At 44.0% G+C, this 17,135-nt stretch overlaps 1 protein-coding gene across 1 annotated transcript in view; it reads left to right on the top strand.

Annotated features, from left to right (window-relative positions):
* mgat5b (alpha-1,6-mannosylglycoprotein 6-beta-N-acetylglucosaminyltransferase B) overlaps positions 1–17,135 on the top strand; it is a 1,185,562-nt gene that overhangs the window by 1,078,290 nt on the left and 90,137 nt on the right. Inside the window, exons 20-21 of the mRNA XM_078570583.1 lie at positions 4,792–4,797; positions 12,766–12,921. Coding sequence (XP_078426709.1) covers positions 4,792–4,797; positions 12,766–12,921 — 162 coding nt within the window. The remainder of the gene's footprint in view (positions 1–4,791; positions 4,798–12,765; positions 12,922–17,135) is intronic.

Genomic DNA, 17,135 nt, shown 5'->3' on the forward strand with positions numbered 1-17,135 from the left:
CCCATATTCAGTAAGCATGCATGATAATTCATTGTATTACAATTGCAACGGAAAAACTGTTGTAAGTGTAATACTACTTATTCACTGCTTTAATACAAAATTAAGATAACATTAGAAAAAAAAACACTTCAGCAACATAGTAATACATAGTAATAGTAACTTAAATATAGTAAGCTGTAGATTCACAGTCAAAATGCCAAACATAATGGGCAGAATTTTCTGTCTACCGGGCAGGCAGGCCCGACCCAATCTCCAGCAGGAGAGTTGTCCCCGACCGAATGTTGCGGACTGGCACAATCCAAAGTCCAGGACTACGTGCTGAGGGACGCACTAAAGCTTGGGGCAGCTGCCGCAAAGGCGCAATGGGGAAGGGTCGCTGTCTAAGACCTTTCTACCACAGCGCACCGAGAGACTGGGAACTGTTTAGAGCCCCTCGGGCTGTACAGATCAAAATGAAAGGCTGTAAATGATTGTAATATTGTTTGTACTGATGCACCCGGTGATACATTTTGTAAAAGTTTAACCTGGAAAAAAAAAAATCTCCAGCGGGCAGGGAGCCCGCCGGGGAAGTGGACCCCGCCACCATTTTAAGTGACGCCCGGCGGGAAGCACTATGCGCTTCCTGTGCGGGCGGGGGGGATTCCCCAAATGCAAGAGTGCGCTCTTTTGCGCATGCGCACGGAAGAGCGCACATCTCCATGAGGCTAAGTGCTGCCTCAGGGAGATCGCTTACACTTGTTCAAACATTAAAAATAGAAAAATAAAAAAATCCTTAACATGTCCCCCCTCCCTCATGTGACAATGTCACACGAGATGGGACATGTTAATAAATTTCACTAAAACTTTATTAAAGTTTTTTAAACCCTACATGAAACCTCATCCTGCCAGTGGATGAGGTTTCATGTTTTTTCAGAAGCCCGCCAGGGCTCCTGGCCTGCCCACCAACCTTAAGGTTGGACGGGCAGGTCCTTTAATTGTTTTAATTATCCTGTCAATGGCCTCAATTGGCCATTGACAGGTCGGCGGGCGCACAGCTGATTTGGCTGCGCCCCCGCCTTCCTGAAAGTTTAAATGGGGCGGGATGACGTCGGGGGTTCTGCCCAACATCATCCCGTATCATTTTGCACGTCGGCGAGCAGGCCCCGCCCCCTGCTCGCCGACGGCAAAATTCAGCCCAGTGAATTTCCAAGTTCAACCATATAATTAGATGAAAGTGTCAAGCAAGGCCATGTCCTGATCATAGAGAATCTTTGGGAAGGTCTTCTGCCTTCTCTTTTAGTCAGGAATTTGAAGGAAACAGGCAAATAGCTTAAGAATGTAAAATTCTAAAAAAACACACATTCTCCAGGTTTATACTCTTGTGGGTATGATATATATGCATTGCAAATCAGCTTTTCTTCTGTACTAAACACTGAGCCTGTCTGAAAACTCTAATGAGGCAACACCCATTGAAATATATGTTCCAGCTCAGACTCTTCAGTGATAAATTAACAGACTATAATTTTTTGAAGATATACTGCAGTAAATTTTCATCCCTTCTTTTTACTACAGCAAATTATTGTCCTTAATATGGCTACAGTAATTATCTTAAATCCTGATTGGTTAAATTGACATTCACATCCAATAAATGTAGCTGTAGTTATACGTCTATCTATGATTCTAAAAATGATATCAAAGATTTTGGTGACTGTCGTCACAGTAACTATCAGGCCATCCTCAATCATTCTACAAGCACCAACAAAAAGACCAAGTTGCTTATTTTCATGGCTTAATGTGTGTCTGCTGCCTGCTTTTCCTCTTATTTTGAATGAAATGTTTGGTGAATATGATGCACAATTTTCACATTTACATGTGTCTCTTAAAGAAACATATTATATTGACCGTGGTGAACATGTCAACACAATTTAAAAACACTAATAGGAGCTGTTACATTACTGAACAGATCCTGCTGCTTTCTTATTAAATCACTCAGTGCAGCTTAATAGATTTCTCAATTCAGATTGTGCACTTGTGTAAAATGTTATAGAATTTCAAATCGCAAAGGCTTTGTCGAATCTGCCCTGATTTTTTGTCATATAAGAACAATTTGGGAAAATTGTAAATTCTCTGTTCACATGGAGGGTAGCGAAAATCTAGAACTCTGTTCCCCCAGAAAGCTGGTGAGGCTCTATCAATTGAAAATTTCAAAACTGAAATTGATAGATTTTAGTCAGCAAGTGTATTTAGGGTTACAGAACCAAGACGAATAGACGGAGTTAAGATACAGATCAGCCGTGATCTAATTGAATAGCAGAACATGGTTGAAGGGATGAATGAACTACTCCTGTTCCTATGGTTTTATTTAGTGTTTGTGAGATTAGTTTGATAGAGTATGAATAAATTGTAGACACGAGACCTTTGTTATTCTGTAGGTGAATCTTTAAGAGGGATCACTGGAGTCAATAATGCAATCCAAGTTCTACATCACTGGCACCAGCGGAGCATCACTCTGGACACCTACACAGTCATGTCCTGGCCTTGCGATATATTTCATTTGCACAATTAACTGCTGACTTCTGTCATGACACACTGGGAACACCAGGGCTGCACTATTAGGTGGCATCAGCCAGTGCAAGGCTACTGAGCCCTAGGCACTCTCCTAGCATGTGGGTAAGGACACTCCTTGCACTTATGCCCACACTGAGGTGTATTTCCTGCCTTGGGCACAATTTAGCCCTTAGCTCAATTTTATGGGAAGCGGGCACATGAGTATTATGAACAACAGTGGGGAATGCTCTTTTCACCCATTTTTATCACCACTATCAGTGTTGACCACCCCAAGTCAAGTATAGCACACATTAGAAATAAAGTAGAGCTTCCTCAACTCTACCTTGATGTGGTAAATTAGTCCCAACTTTTGTGAATGTCTTAATATCCTCCTTGAGATACCTCGAGATTCCATGTCAGTTTAATAATGGTTGGTGTTTTCATCTGCTTACACTCAGGATAGAGAATTGTAGGTAAGTCTAACTACTATACGATTGTATTGAACTCAGTGGCGACTTATAAAGTTTGAACATTTCATTTGACTAGCTGTCTCCTGCTAATGTGGAGCTTATGGTTTCCTGCTAGAACTGATAAGAACGAGTTGGTTTCATGCTTTCTGGTAATGCTTTACTATTTCTTAGCATATGGAATCCAAGCTTGCCCAGGCAGACATTGTCACTCGTACAGAACTCTTCACTGACTCAGTTCTCCTGACCTTCGAAATCCTGATGAGACTCAAAAGCACAACATCTAACATATTAAGCTTCCCTTTACTAACCCCTGTTTTATTTCGTTCTTTTCTGTGTACATTGGCACAGGTTTTCAGGCCATGAAACAATACTCAGTACGAAAGATTTTCACAGAACCAATATTATTCTACTGATGGGCAGAACAAAATGGGTGGAATTTTCCTGCCCGTTGGTGTCGGGTGTGCTTGGCGAGGTGAGTGGACAATATGGCAAGAAGGCCAAAAATCGGTTACACGACGTCGTGAAACCAGATTGTAATCGTCTGCTCTGCCCGTCAATGGCAAGCCGCGTTTCCTACCGTTGGACATCAGGGACTTCATTGTAATACATCTACATATCATTATAAGCCCAGCTCACCGGAATCATTCCCCCACGCTGGATCATCCGAGCACGTAGGCATGCAATCACGCTGACATGATTCACAACAGCATATATAAGGCATGCACTTGGCAGGCTGCACTTCGAGGGGAACTTGGAGATGAGTGTACAGTAAGGTTGCACAACGCTCGTGAGGGTTGCCTGTTGGACTTTATGGTTGAGGAACTGCACATTCAGGTGAGAACACAGGCAAGTCGCTTTTTTGTGCTGGCCGACAGTGCGATGCCGGAGCAAGGGCAGTTGAGGCGATTTGGGGAGGGGGGGGGCTAAGGGCTGCACTGCTGTTGATGGTAGTGCACAAGCACATGCGGGGTGGGAGGAGGGAAGTGACCATGCATTAGGGAAACCTTGTATAAAGTGACCATTCCTCTGCAGCTGAGAAAGTTGAGGCGTAGCCACATTGACACGCTTGGAGTTGGGCCTCTAGCTGATCTGAATGAAATTGCCACCAAGTGCTCCAAAGCTTTTCACCCCTCGGGCACAGACTGCAAGATAATGAGCATGTTAGTGAACTGCAGAACAGTTGGACGACTGGGCACATTGTACAATCTACTTGCTAAAGCTGGACATGGAGCAGTCACTGGTGGAGACGCTCACAGCCCCTTACAATGTCATCATTCTGGTTTGGACCAGTCTCCCCCATGGTTCAAGCTAATGGTGCAGCCTTGCAGTGCGTGCTAGGAGAATGCCTGCGCCTGAGCTGAGAGCACAGCATGTAGTCCAAATGGGCAAAGCTGCCGCCAATCAGTCAGGTGGAGTGGGCGGAGGTGGGTGGGGCTTCAGGCAGCTATACAGCGCACTAATCTCTGGCCATCCAAGTAGTGGCCAGCACTCTCTGGGAGGCGTTAAGGGGCCTTCAGACTTAACTAAAAGAGGTTCTTAGAACATCCAGGCTAACCCAGGTGTCTCTTTCTTTCATCCTGAAGGAGGAGTATGTTATGACCAGGATGGGAGGAAATTATCAAGCCCCACTACTCCGCAGGCCATACCATTAATTTAAATGTTTAATTTTCTCACCGAAATGGCCAATTTTGAACCTATACCTCCGGTACCCAGAAGAAAAGAGACTCTGACCAGGCTTCTTTCAAAAACTCAGAATTATTAATTTATTTTTTAAAACAAAACTTCTTTTAACAAGTTGCAAGTATTGGTTAACACGTAATTGTAATTGGGAATAACTATCTATCTCTTTCTAAAGAATTCCCCCAGCACACACACACAGACACACATACAGACAAATAAAGGACAAACAGATAGAGTCTCTCTGCAGAGATGGGCTTTGGAGGATGGGCATTATAAAATAAATGATAAAGTACGCAGGGTCTCGATGCTGTCGACCTGGAGTTCTCTCGTGCGCAGATGGACCATGGTCCCGGTAGATGCCTGGAAATTTACCAACTCTCAGCTTTGCGGGTCCAAATGCAGACTGGTTACACTCAGATGAGGGTTCTCTGGCTACAGGCTGCTAGCCACACACAATTTTAGGCGAGGTAGGGAGCCATCTTTCCTCAGCTTGTTCTCTAATCAAAAACTGCCTTCCAGCACAAGCAGGTTCACAACTTCAGTTTTTTCCCTCACTCCCACGTGATTCCCAACTAGTTATCAACCTTCCTTCAGATTTTTCCCTCCGTCAAATAAAATGACTGCAGATTAGACAAACAACCAGATCTTCTTCAAGCACCGTAAAGGTCAGGTGATTTAGGTCAGGTAAACTGCTTGTTTACAGTTCCAAGGTGAACTTATGACCTTTTTAAAAAAGCCCCAGGTGAGCATCCTCATGTCCAGATCGTGCCAAATCCTGCCATTTTGTAAAAGAAAACTTCAGTCTTGAGAAATATGATTCTAACAAGTACATCAGGAGCCTGGTGACCTACCTGCATGCCTCATGCCACACAGACAGTGGAGACGAGGGAGAAGAGAGCCTCGGAGGCACCTGGCTGGGTAGAGGGAGGAGCAGTACCCTGAGGAAGAAGGGGGCGGCTGGGGCTCCCGCACATGCGGCTGAAGAGCCACAGCAAGTCATTGCTGTTCGGCCCCTAGCTAGACCCAGAGTCTATAGACACCGCCTTTCATTCCTGCAGATGGCCGAGAACCAGTGTCACTGAAGACTGCGCATGTCTAGGGAACCAGTTGGTCACATCTGCCACCTACTGCAGGATTTGGCACCATGGGGACATGGAGGGCATCCACTGCCAGTGGCTGTGAAAGTGACCACGGCGCTCAATTTCTATGCCAGTGGCTCATTTCAGGACTCCACAGGTGACCTCTGTGGAATATTGCAAGCCTCCATGCACAAATGCATCTATGAGGTCACGGGTGCCATCTTCAAGAGGGCACACAACTTTGTGCATTTCTCTTGGGACCAGGAAAGCCAGGAAGCAAAAGCGCTGGGATTTTCCCAGATCTCAAGTTTCCAACAGGTGCAGGATACCATCAACTGCACTCACCTGGTGTTCAGATCTCCGTTGCAACAAACTGTAAACTATGTCAATTGCAAGGGCTTCCACTCACTGAATGTTCAGCTGGTGTGCAACCTCCTCAACTGCATCCTGCAGGACTGCGCACAATTCCCAGGCGTGTCCACGACTCCTACATTTTCAGTCAGTCTCAGGTCCCTGACGTATTCCGGGGTCCACAGAGGCTGCAGGGATGGCTCCTCAGGTACAAAGGCTCCCCACAGAGGCCATGGCTGATGACACTCATGCGACGGCCTCAGACTGCAGCAGAGTGAAGGTATAATGAGGCTCATGCTGCAACTTGCACCTTGGTGGAGCAAACCATTGGGATACTGAAAATGAGGTTCCGGTGCCTGGACCAGTCTGGTGGAGCCCTGCAATGCAGTCTACAGAGGGTGTCACGTTGTTGCCTACTGCACCCTTTACAACTTGGCGCTGCAACGGGGAGAGTAGCTGGCTGAAGAGGAGGTGGAGGATCTGAACGTCTCCTCCGATGAGGAGTACATCAATGGGAATGAGGGTGAGGAGGTCCTCGAAGGCAACGATGACGGCAATGAGGCCGTTGCACTGGCCAGACGAGGCAGGCGAGCTCGGGAGGCTCGCATAGATGCTCGACTTGTGGAGGATGATGACAACATGCAGTGAGGAGGCGCCATAGATCCTCACATTGTACCTGTGAATGTTTGACTCCAGTCTGGCTAATGGCAGTGCACATACCCTCTGTGATGATACTCCTATGATGGAGAGCGGCAGAGGCCCCAGTAGTCACTCAATTCCAGGAGAGTAATGATGACAGGCAGTGAACACACCCCATAGATCTTCACATTGCCTCTGTGAATGTTTGACTCTTGTGTGGTCAAGGGCAGCTCACTTGTACTCTGTGATCTGGGTCATATCATAGAGATGCAGCCGTGACACATTAAATGCAATTGTACTTTGTCAGCCTTCAGTACCTGACCCCTTCAGGAGCACAGCGCCATCGGTCACAGATTCTGAAGAGATGGCGCCAGCCCTGCCTTAAAGGTGCTGAGAGCACACAGAGAGAATGATGGAACTCTGTGATGCCTGCCCACAACATTCTGGCAGCAATGACAAGCACCTTCGAGGTGCAGGCATCAGTGATGTGTCCACTGAGTGCGAAGCCGGACCAACACTTTCGTCTGAAGGCTGCACAAAGTGCAGGGAAAAGGCCCTGGACCGAGACACCTGCCTTTATCTTGTGCAGGAACCAAGATTTCACATCTGAGTGACAGGAACACTGCTCATCAGAAGAAGGGGCCATAGGCAGGGAGACGTTCTTAGGAGTTTCTTTACAATAGTGAACATTATGTACATGTGATTAACACCCATGCCCAGGCTGAACAATTACATCTTCTTAATCTTCCTAACCCTGCTGCTACATCTTGGTGCTCCCCCGACATCCACAGCAGAGGTGGAGGAAACCTGCTTTCTGCTACGCCCTGTCTGTGATGACCTTGGCAGGCACCCTCTGGTGGACCAAGACCTTGAGGGCCCTGGCCTGCTTTCGGGGTCCTGCTGTGTAGCAGTGGCATCCTCCTGGTGTGTGGCATCCTCCCACCGTGGTGTGTGTCTCTGTGCTGGTGGAGGGTGTGGGTGAGCACTGTGATGGGTCTTCAATGAAGGTGCCTTCAGATTCCTCTTCAGAGGTTTCTTTGGGGCTTGATTGGAGGCCCTGGGTCATGGGCTCTATCGGCTGTTTCCTAGATGCGCCTGTGAAAACAAGGGGAGATAATTAGGACTGCAAAACAGGACACATCACTCACAGCATGGTTGTTTGATGGATGTTGCACTGCTGGATCTTCACTTGGTAGAGCACCGCCAACCTCACTGTCAGCACAGGAATGGCCCAGATCCTTACCAGCCAGCTGGATGGCTCTATTTTCAAAGTCCGTGAGGACCCTGATTTCAGGCATTCCTCCACCAGTCTGCGACTTCTCCCTTTTGTTGTGTGCCAGCTTTTCCTGCATGAATACAGATGGAGAGAGTGTAAGCTGCACCTGCCAGGCCAGATGATTAGTACCTATTCCTCTCCGCAGATGCTGTCAGACCTGCTGAGTTTCTCCAGCTATTTTTGTTTTTGTTTCAGATGACTATTATGCCTGGCATGTGTGGGTGTTGAGTGGCCCCATGGATAGGATGAGGACAATGAAGGAAAAAAAAACAAAAATAGCTGGAAAAACTCAGCAGATCTGACAGCATCTGCGGAGAGAAACACAGTTAACATTTCGAGGTCCGAATGACTCTTCATCAGAGGATAATGAAGGTGTGTGTGAGAGAGTGAATGGTGATGTCCCGTGAACTGGCAGTGAGTGAGATCTCTGTGGATGTGTGATGGGTTTCTGAGTGTGTGAGTTGAGAGTGATGAGAAGAGTGACTTACCTTGGCAGAGCGGAGGAGATCATTCATTTTTATTTGGCACGGGGTGGCTGTCCTCTTTGGCAGGGCATTGACGCTGGCCATCGCGTCCCATGCTGGATTAGTGAGGTTGCTGCCCATCCTGAGACCAGAGCCGGGGTAGAGGACATCACAGCAGGCCTCCACTGCGTCCAAAAGGCACTCGAGGGTCGTGTCATTAAACCGGGGTTGCTGTTGTGGGGTTGGGGGGGTGTCTGCTGTCTCCTTGCCTTTCGAGGCCATGTCTTCTTTGCAGCAGTCCTGGGCTGGAAGCACTGAGAGGTGTTCACGTGGCTGCACTTTAAATATGGCGCCCGGTGTGATGAAGCAGCGAAGCAATGGCGGGTAAGTGGCGGGCAAACGAGAGCCCACCTGCCATTGAAATGGCGTGTTTCTCGGGATTGCATGATTAATGAGGCGGGATTGGGATGATACGGTGTGTAAAGCCACCATTGCAGCCAGCGGGTAAAACGTCCTTTTTCCCACCTGCTACCACACTTAGTGCAAATCTGGAACGATTCTGCCCAATGCCTTGAATGTTTAAACTAGAAAAAACATTTTCAGTGGCTATTTCCCCACTACTTTGAAGCATCACAGGATTGATTTTCTCAATGTGCTGTTGCGGTGAGGGGGCTGGATTTTCTGTCCAATAAAGTTTATTGTCACCAAGTCATTTCATCTGGTTTTACAAATGCCTATCTCTTCTTATAAGTTCAAAACTAAAAGCTATTAAAATGATGAATAAATTAGATTAATTTAACTGGCATTAATAAATTTGTAGCCTGATCAGTTATTTTTCTTCGTTTTTGAATTTGTCTATAACTGCATCCGGGCAGGTACTAATAAAAAATTATTTTCAGATTTAATCATTCTTACTCAAGTTAGCATGAATGCTTTCTTTACCTAAAGCTTGATTGATCTCCTGTTTGACTTACTGTGATTCAAACAAAATTTAATGAAAGAACAGAATCTGCTGATAAGTCTCGCTAAGCTATTTAAGCTTGAAGGTATTGCGTTTCTGCATGAGGAACATAAGAACATAGGAACAGTGGGAAGATATTCAGCTCTTCGAGCCTTTCCTTCATTCAATTAAATCATGGATGACCTCTATCCTAATTCCATCTACCCACCTTGGCTATGTAACCCTAGGTATATTTTCCTAACAAAATTCCTAGCCTCACCAGCTTTTTAGAAAGAGAGTATCGGATTTCCACCACTCTTTATGTGAAAAAGTGCTCCTAAACAGCCTTGCTCTACTTTTAAGGTTATGGCCCCTTGTTCAGGACTAACATTAACGTCACACAGGTAAAAGGAAAAGTTTCTTTCACACTCAGCCTTTAACTAACACATATCTGAATGAGGGATTAGAGAACCTTTGTTTCCTCAGGAAACGCAGCTACTGATATTTCATCTCTAAATACATATACAACGTATTTTAATTATCTAAACATGTTTCTGGTCTTATAAGTAAGTGTCAAAGCTCAACATTAGTTAATAATCTATGGCGTAAGGAAAAATTTCTCCAGTACACAATAACTGAATGAAGTGGCTGAACGTGTTTCCATATTTACATAAAGCACAGCTTAGAACAAACACCTTGGACTGGGTTTTGGCCCCTTCCTGAGCTGGGATCAGAGGTGGGAGGAACTAATTTGCCCCTCCGGCCAACACTGGGTGTTCCCCAGCTTCAGCCCCCTTCCAGGCCATGGTTGCAGAGGCAGGATCGAGGTGGAGGAGGGTGCAACAACATGACCCACTTACACACAGGGTTAGCCATCACGGCTCATTAAGAGCCAATTGAGGCCAATTAAAGGAGACTGACTGGAATTACCCAGTTTGTCTTCAGGTTCTCGCAGCCAGCAGGAGCCACTTTATGGGGATAATCTTCTCCCCGTCGGTGAGGGGGGTTGGACGGGAGCGGGCGTGCGCACAGCCGATCGCCGCTCGCAGTCAGCTGCGCGCCACCATTTGACGAGGGTGGGCCAATTAAGACGCGCCCAGCATGATGCGCACCCAGAAGCGCTGAGCGCACCCTGAGCGGGCAGGGGGAGTAGGCTGAGTCGGGGCCTGCGCTCTTTCGTGCACATGCGCGAAAGAGCGCAGAAATCTCCCTGAGGCACAGAGCTGGTTTGGTTCCTAAAAATTTTAATAAAGAAGGAAAAAAATTTTAAGACATGTCCCCTCATGTGACAGTGTCACATGAGCTGGGACATGTCAATGAATTTTATCAAAAAATTTTATTAAACTATAAAAACCTTCTGAAACCTCATCCCGCCCATGGATGGGCAGCTCAGTTAAGTATTTGAATTGATATTTAAATGGCCTTAATAAGCCTTTAACAGTTAGGTGGGCGCACAGCCGACTCCAGTGCGCGCCCGCTGAACTGAATATCGGAATGATGTGCGGTGACGTCCGGACTTACGCCCGACATCACCGCGTGTCATTTTACGCGTCAGCAAACAGAGCCCGCTCCCACTCGCCGACCCGAAGATTCTGGCCTATGTGTCTGGAGTTAGGCCCCCTAGCATCAGTGGGTGACTGGTGAGTAAGTACAGCAACTCATGCCCTTTATGTATTTTAATTCTGAGTCTCTCAGTGAGGTACCAGTATAGATAAACTTTTGGCTGAGAAGGGCAAATTGGGCAGCAACTTGTAGAGTTAACTGCAGATGCCTGGTCACAAAAAATTGCTCACTGATTTACCTCTTAATAACAGTGAACGCTGATACTGCTGCTTGTAGCTAATCCCACCGGGAGTTCGGCTGTCATGGTACATCACACTCATCTGTCTTGCGCCATCCTCATACATCCACTATAACTCATCTGCAATCGCTCTGTGACATCTGCCAGCCAACTACCTCTGCCTGGGTCAACCCATCTTTCTGCTGCCCTTTACTTTATCCTCTGGAAGAGATCTCTGTAGCTTTTCAGCTCTGATCAAATGGCTGAAATACTGACATTTTATTTTCTGGACGTCACTTTTTAGAGATCTTTTTGCTCTTGCAATTTCAAGTGCCCCTTCATATGTCTTGTGGTCTGTATGTAGAATTTTAAGCATCCAGTCTTAGCATCAACATTTCAAAGACCTTTATTTTCCTTCACAGATCTTTACTTATTGTCCAGCAGGTTTCTGAGGCATACAGGAAAGTGGGTAGAATGTAGCATCTTATGAGTTTTTTTACTTGTTACAAGCATGGAATTTCATGTTGCTAACACATCCTTGAGCCTCACCATTATTCATACAGCAAAGTCAGGGCCATAAATGATCTGTTTAGTTCCTTAAGTTCAGAAGGTCATTACCAATATTAAGGTTGCAACCAGATTGACACCGTATTGTGGTTGTTTTGTGAAATGCAAATAACAGAAACAACAGGTGGAAGATAAGCTACTCAGTATGTTGTGAATATGAGACATCATTACAAGAGTCCTCATGTGGTGAAAGACCTGTATCAAATGAGTGAGAATAATTTTATAATGCAAAATGCCTATCTACAGTATTTGTAAATGTATGAGTTGTGATTTCCTTTCACTGAGAAAACTATAAATGTACTTTGAGTTGTATAAATGATTCACTATGTCAATACATTTTTACTTCAAGGTTTTCATTTCAAATGGTTTCACTGTATATGAGACATAAAAAAATAACAGTCTTTGCTGCAAATTAAATGGTTGAAAAATGCATTGTTTTTTCTTGCTTTTTACAAAATCTCATTGTGTTCCTTTTCTATTTTTCCTAGCCCTGTATAAAAATGCCTGTTCCGATTTCCACTTATATTTTGGATTTTCTACCAGTTTCTAATATATTTAACGGCACTATCATCAATCATCAACTTTCATCAGAGCATTGATTTCTCTAAGGGTCCACATATTTGTCTTGGGTAGGGATGGCATCTACACATGGCACAGCCAAGAGGAATAATTGGCCTGGAAAGTTGCAGTATTGACTGTTAATTAGGTTCAAAACAACAGTTATAAGAGTGGTAGACAGCTACAACTGCAAGGTCAGTCATCAATATAAATTATCTGATCCCATTAAGCTTTCATTGAAATGTGTGATCAAAACACATATTTCAACTAATACTTCAGCACATCATAAAAACACAGAGAAACTGGATTGATATTCTGCAGAGACAATGCTAAACAGTTTGTATGCTATGGATCATCAATGTAATAGCATACTTTATTCTGTTTGAGGTTATTTCTTTAGATGTTATTGACTATCATTAATTTTATGCTCTTCAGGGAAAGGCGAAGTATCTTGAAGTTATTAATAACTACATGGAGATCCATGGCACTGTTTACTACCAGACACACTGGCCACCAGAGATGCCCATGTTTGTCAAAAACCATGGTCTACTACCTCAACATGAGTTACAGAGACTACTAAGAAAAGCAAAGGTATTGAACCCTTCACTAGTGACAACCAAGTTATTACATCTGTTTTTTGCATCATATCTTTATTACAACATGATAATCGCAATATTTTCATAAGTTTTTTTAATTTGCATAGATTCAAATAGGCAATTATGTATTATAAATTCCAGTTAAAACATTTTAATTTCCACATTTATGCTTATATGTCCATTCCTCAGATCACTGGTATATAATTTTTAATTTACACAAATTAAGTTATTCTGAATTTGATTCTTTGCTTTTATCATTTATGACCTTTTTGGATAAGTATGTTTTAAATAAGGAAACCTTAATTGGACTAGTCATTAAAAATAACCTTTACTTAGAAATTGCAAGAGTTATCATGCCGTCCAAAGATGATATACACATTTAAACTTTAGAAATATTTCAGTTAGTCAGTTTATTTTTTGTCCCATGGCAATCTAACTAAAATGGACACCTAATATTTCTAATGGATTGAGGACATGATTTCTTCTCATATAAAACAGTGTCAATTTGTTATGCTTTGTTATACTTTTTAAGCTGCATAGTCACGTTTAACTTCCAATGAAATTTCTTGGTCAACCTTCCCTCTTACAAGAATCAAGAGATCGGAGCTGGAATAGAACATACAGGTCATCAAGCCTGCTCCCCCGTTCAGTACAATCATGGCTGATCTTGGGCTTCAGCTCCACTTTCCTGCCCGCTCACCATATCCCTTCTTTCCCGTAGAGACCAAAGATCTATCGATCCCAGCCTTACATATATTCAATGGTGGAGCATCCACAACCCTCTGGGGTATTCCAAAGATTCACAAGTCTTTGAATAAATAAATTTCTCCTCATCTCAGTCCTAAATGATCAACCATTTACCCTGAGTCTGTGCCCCCATGTTTTAGATTCCCTAGCCAGCAGAAACAGCCTCTCAGTGTCTACCCTTCAAACCCCTTCAGAATCTTGTATGTTTCAATGAGATCACCTCTCGTTCTTCTAAATTCCGGTGAATATACGCTCAATTTACTCAACCTCTCATCATAGGACAACTCTCATCCCAAGAACCAATCTAGTGAATGTCTGCTGTACTGTCTCCAATGCATGTATATCCTTCCTTAAATATGGAGACCAAAACTGCACATAGTCCTCCAAGTGTGGTCTCACCAAAGCCCTGTACAATTGTAGCAAGACTTCCTTATTCTTGTACACTGATCCCCTTGCAATAAAGGACAACATGTTATTTGCCTTCTTAATTGTTTGCTGTAGCTGCATGTTAACCTTGAGTTCCAAGTATCTCTGAACATCAACATTTACAAGTTTCACGCCTTTAAAAAAATTCTGCTTTTCTATTCTTATGACCAAAACGAATAACTTCACACTTCCCCACATTACACTCCATCTGCCACCTTATTGCCTACTCACTTAATCTGTCTATATTTTTTGCAGCCTTTCTGTGTCCTCCTCACAAGTTACATTTCCACCTAGTTTTGTATCGTCTGCAAACTTAGATACATTACTCTCTGTCTCTTTGTCTAAGTCATGAATATAGATAGCTAAACATAGATAAGTAGCTGAGGCCCTAACACTGATCCTTGCATCACAATCTGCCAACTTGAGAATGCCCCATTTATGACTACTCTTTGTTTCCTGTCTATTAACCAATCCATGCTAATGCATCTTGCCTATTAACCTTTTGTGTGGCATCTTCACAAATCCCTTTTGGAAATCCAAGTATACTACATCTACTGGCTCCCCTTTATCTACCCCACTAGTTACACCCTCAGAAAACTCAAATAAACTTGTCTAACAAGATTCCCCTTTTGTTAAAACCATGTTGACTTTGTCTGATCATACTATGATCTTCTAAGTGCATTGTTAAGACTTGAATAGATTCCAATACTTTCCCAATGACTGATGTTAGGCTAACTGGCCTGTAGTTCCCTGTTTTCTCTTAACCTTTTTTGAATATTTAGACTCTCTCCTCTGCCTATCAAATAATGATTTGGGTTGCATATATAACTGATCTTTTTCACAGCACAAGAGGAAATATTTTGCAAAGCTGTTATTCTTGGCAAGGGTTCTAACTGCTGCATTGATACAAACATACAGAATTGTCAGGCATGAAAAGACCAGATAGTCATCAAGTTTACCTCACATCACAATGGCTGGACCATCATGGCTGAAAGCTTCTTCCTGCCCCCAACCTCCCCCTGCCCCCCACTAGCCCGTTACCTCATACCCAGCCCTGAACCATGTAAATCCCCTAGGGATGGAGGGAAAGCATCAAAAAAAACAAAAGGGGAAAAATATTCTCTACAATTCTTTCTGACTCCCTCAGGTGATCAAATCCAGTGAAGGAGATCACATGGGCCAAACATTGCCTATAAAGACACTTGTCTTGATTAATGACCTCAAGAGTGAAGGCACCACTAGGTAGCAGCAACCACAATATGATTGAATTTTACATCCAGTTTGAAAGGAAAAAGAGTAGGTCTAAAACTGGTATTTTAAATTTAAATAAGGGCAACTATGTGGAAATAAAAACTAAACTAGCTGAAGTGAACTGGGTTACTAAGCTAGAGTATATGGTGCATCCCTGCCCCAGTCAGGAATTGGTCCAGCTCCCTCTTGAGGACATACAGAGAGTCAGCACTCACCACCACAGCACTGAACTCCAGGGGCTGAATTTTGCCGTCGGTGAGCAGGGGGCGGGGCCCGCTCGCCGACGCGTAAAATGACGCGGGGTGACGTCTCATCCCAGCCGATTTAAATTTTCAGGAAGGCAGGCCCGCAGAAAAATCAGCTGTGCGCCCGCCGACCTGTCAATGGCCAATTGAGGCCATTGACAGGATCAATTATACAATTAAAGGACCTGCCCGTCCAACCTTAAGGTTGGTGGGCAGGCCAGGAGCCCCAGCGGCAAATAGAAAAAACATGAAACCTCATCCACCGGCGGGATGAGGTTTCATGCAGGGTTTAAAAAAGTTTAATAAACTTTTAATGTAAATTATGCACATGTCCCATCTCATGTGACATTGTCTCATGAGGGGGACATGTTAAGGAGTTTCTTTTTTTCAATTTTTAATATTTTTAAAAGTGTAAGCGATCTCCCTGAGGCAGCACTTAGCCTCAGGGAGATGTGCACTCTTACTTTTGGGGAATTCCCCCCGCCCGCACAGGAAGCACATAGCGCTTCCCGCCGGATGTCACGTTGGGCGGACCTTAATTGGCCCGCCCATGTAAAATGGCGGCGGGGCCCACTTCTCCGGCGGGGATCAGCTCCCCGCCCGCCAGAGATTGGGTCAGGCCCGCCCGCCCAACAGGCAAAAAATTCTGCCCCAGAATTCTCTAGGAAGCTAAATAAGCATATGGGGAGAAGAGAATAGAGGATTATGTTAATAGATTTAGACAAGAAAAGACAGAAGGAGAATCAAGTAGGGCCTTCCCACCAGCATAGAACAATTAGGCCGAATGGCCTGCTGATGTGCTATATGTTCTATGTAATCCTATCAGCTTACCTCGAAATCTGTGTTGCTCTGAAGTAAATAGATAGAGGTCCCAAAATTATTAACCAAAGTCTTTCTTATTTCCATTCTTTGAGGATTCTTACTTATATTGCAATATATTCACATTATTTGTAGCTTACTGCAAATTTCAGTTTTACTGGATTTGGAAATAGCCTACAGCCTTCAATTATGAAAACAGATGTGAAGAATCTATTCAACACATCTTCCATCTCTTGATCTTGCCTAATATTTCCACCCTAATTATCCATTAAAAAGCCCATCTGGTCCTTAAAATACCATTTGAATCTATTGCCACAGCTAAAAAAAATGTTGTGTTTGTTTCTACATATAATCCATCATCTCTTTACCTATTCTAAAACTGGCTTTATTATTTTATTCAGATTATTTTCCCTTTAAGAATGTTACTTTTAATGTTCCTGATAGTTTTAACACATTTCTATTTTTCTATCTGTAATGTTTTCCACTTGCCTTCCAGTGCTGCAGCTGATGCAGTCACTTGTTAGGCTCTGACAGTTAGACCAGTTTGGCTGCCTTCTCCATGTTAGCTTTCTTCTATTTTTCAATCCCTGGTCTGTATTTAGTTAGCTGATTTCAACAATGGCAATAGTGAGAGTGCTACAGTTAGACGAGGGAGAGGAAACTTGGCCAGGGTTTCTGCTCATGGTTGCCGTTTAGTGACGTGAGTGTTGTCCCAGAGATG

Source organism: Cetorhinus maximus, chromosome 24 (genome assembly GCF_964194155.1).
Source record: "Cetorhinus maximus chromosome 24, sCetMax3.hap1.1, whole genome shotgun sequence".
NCBI lineage: Eukaryota > Metazoa > Chordata > Chondrichthyes > Lamniformes > Cetorhinidae > Cetorhinus > Cetorhinus maximus.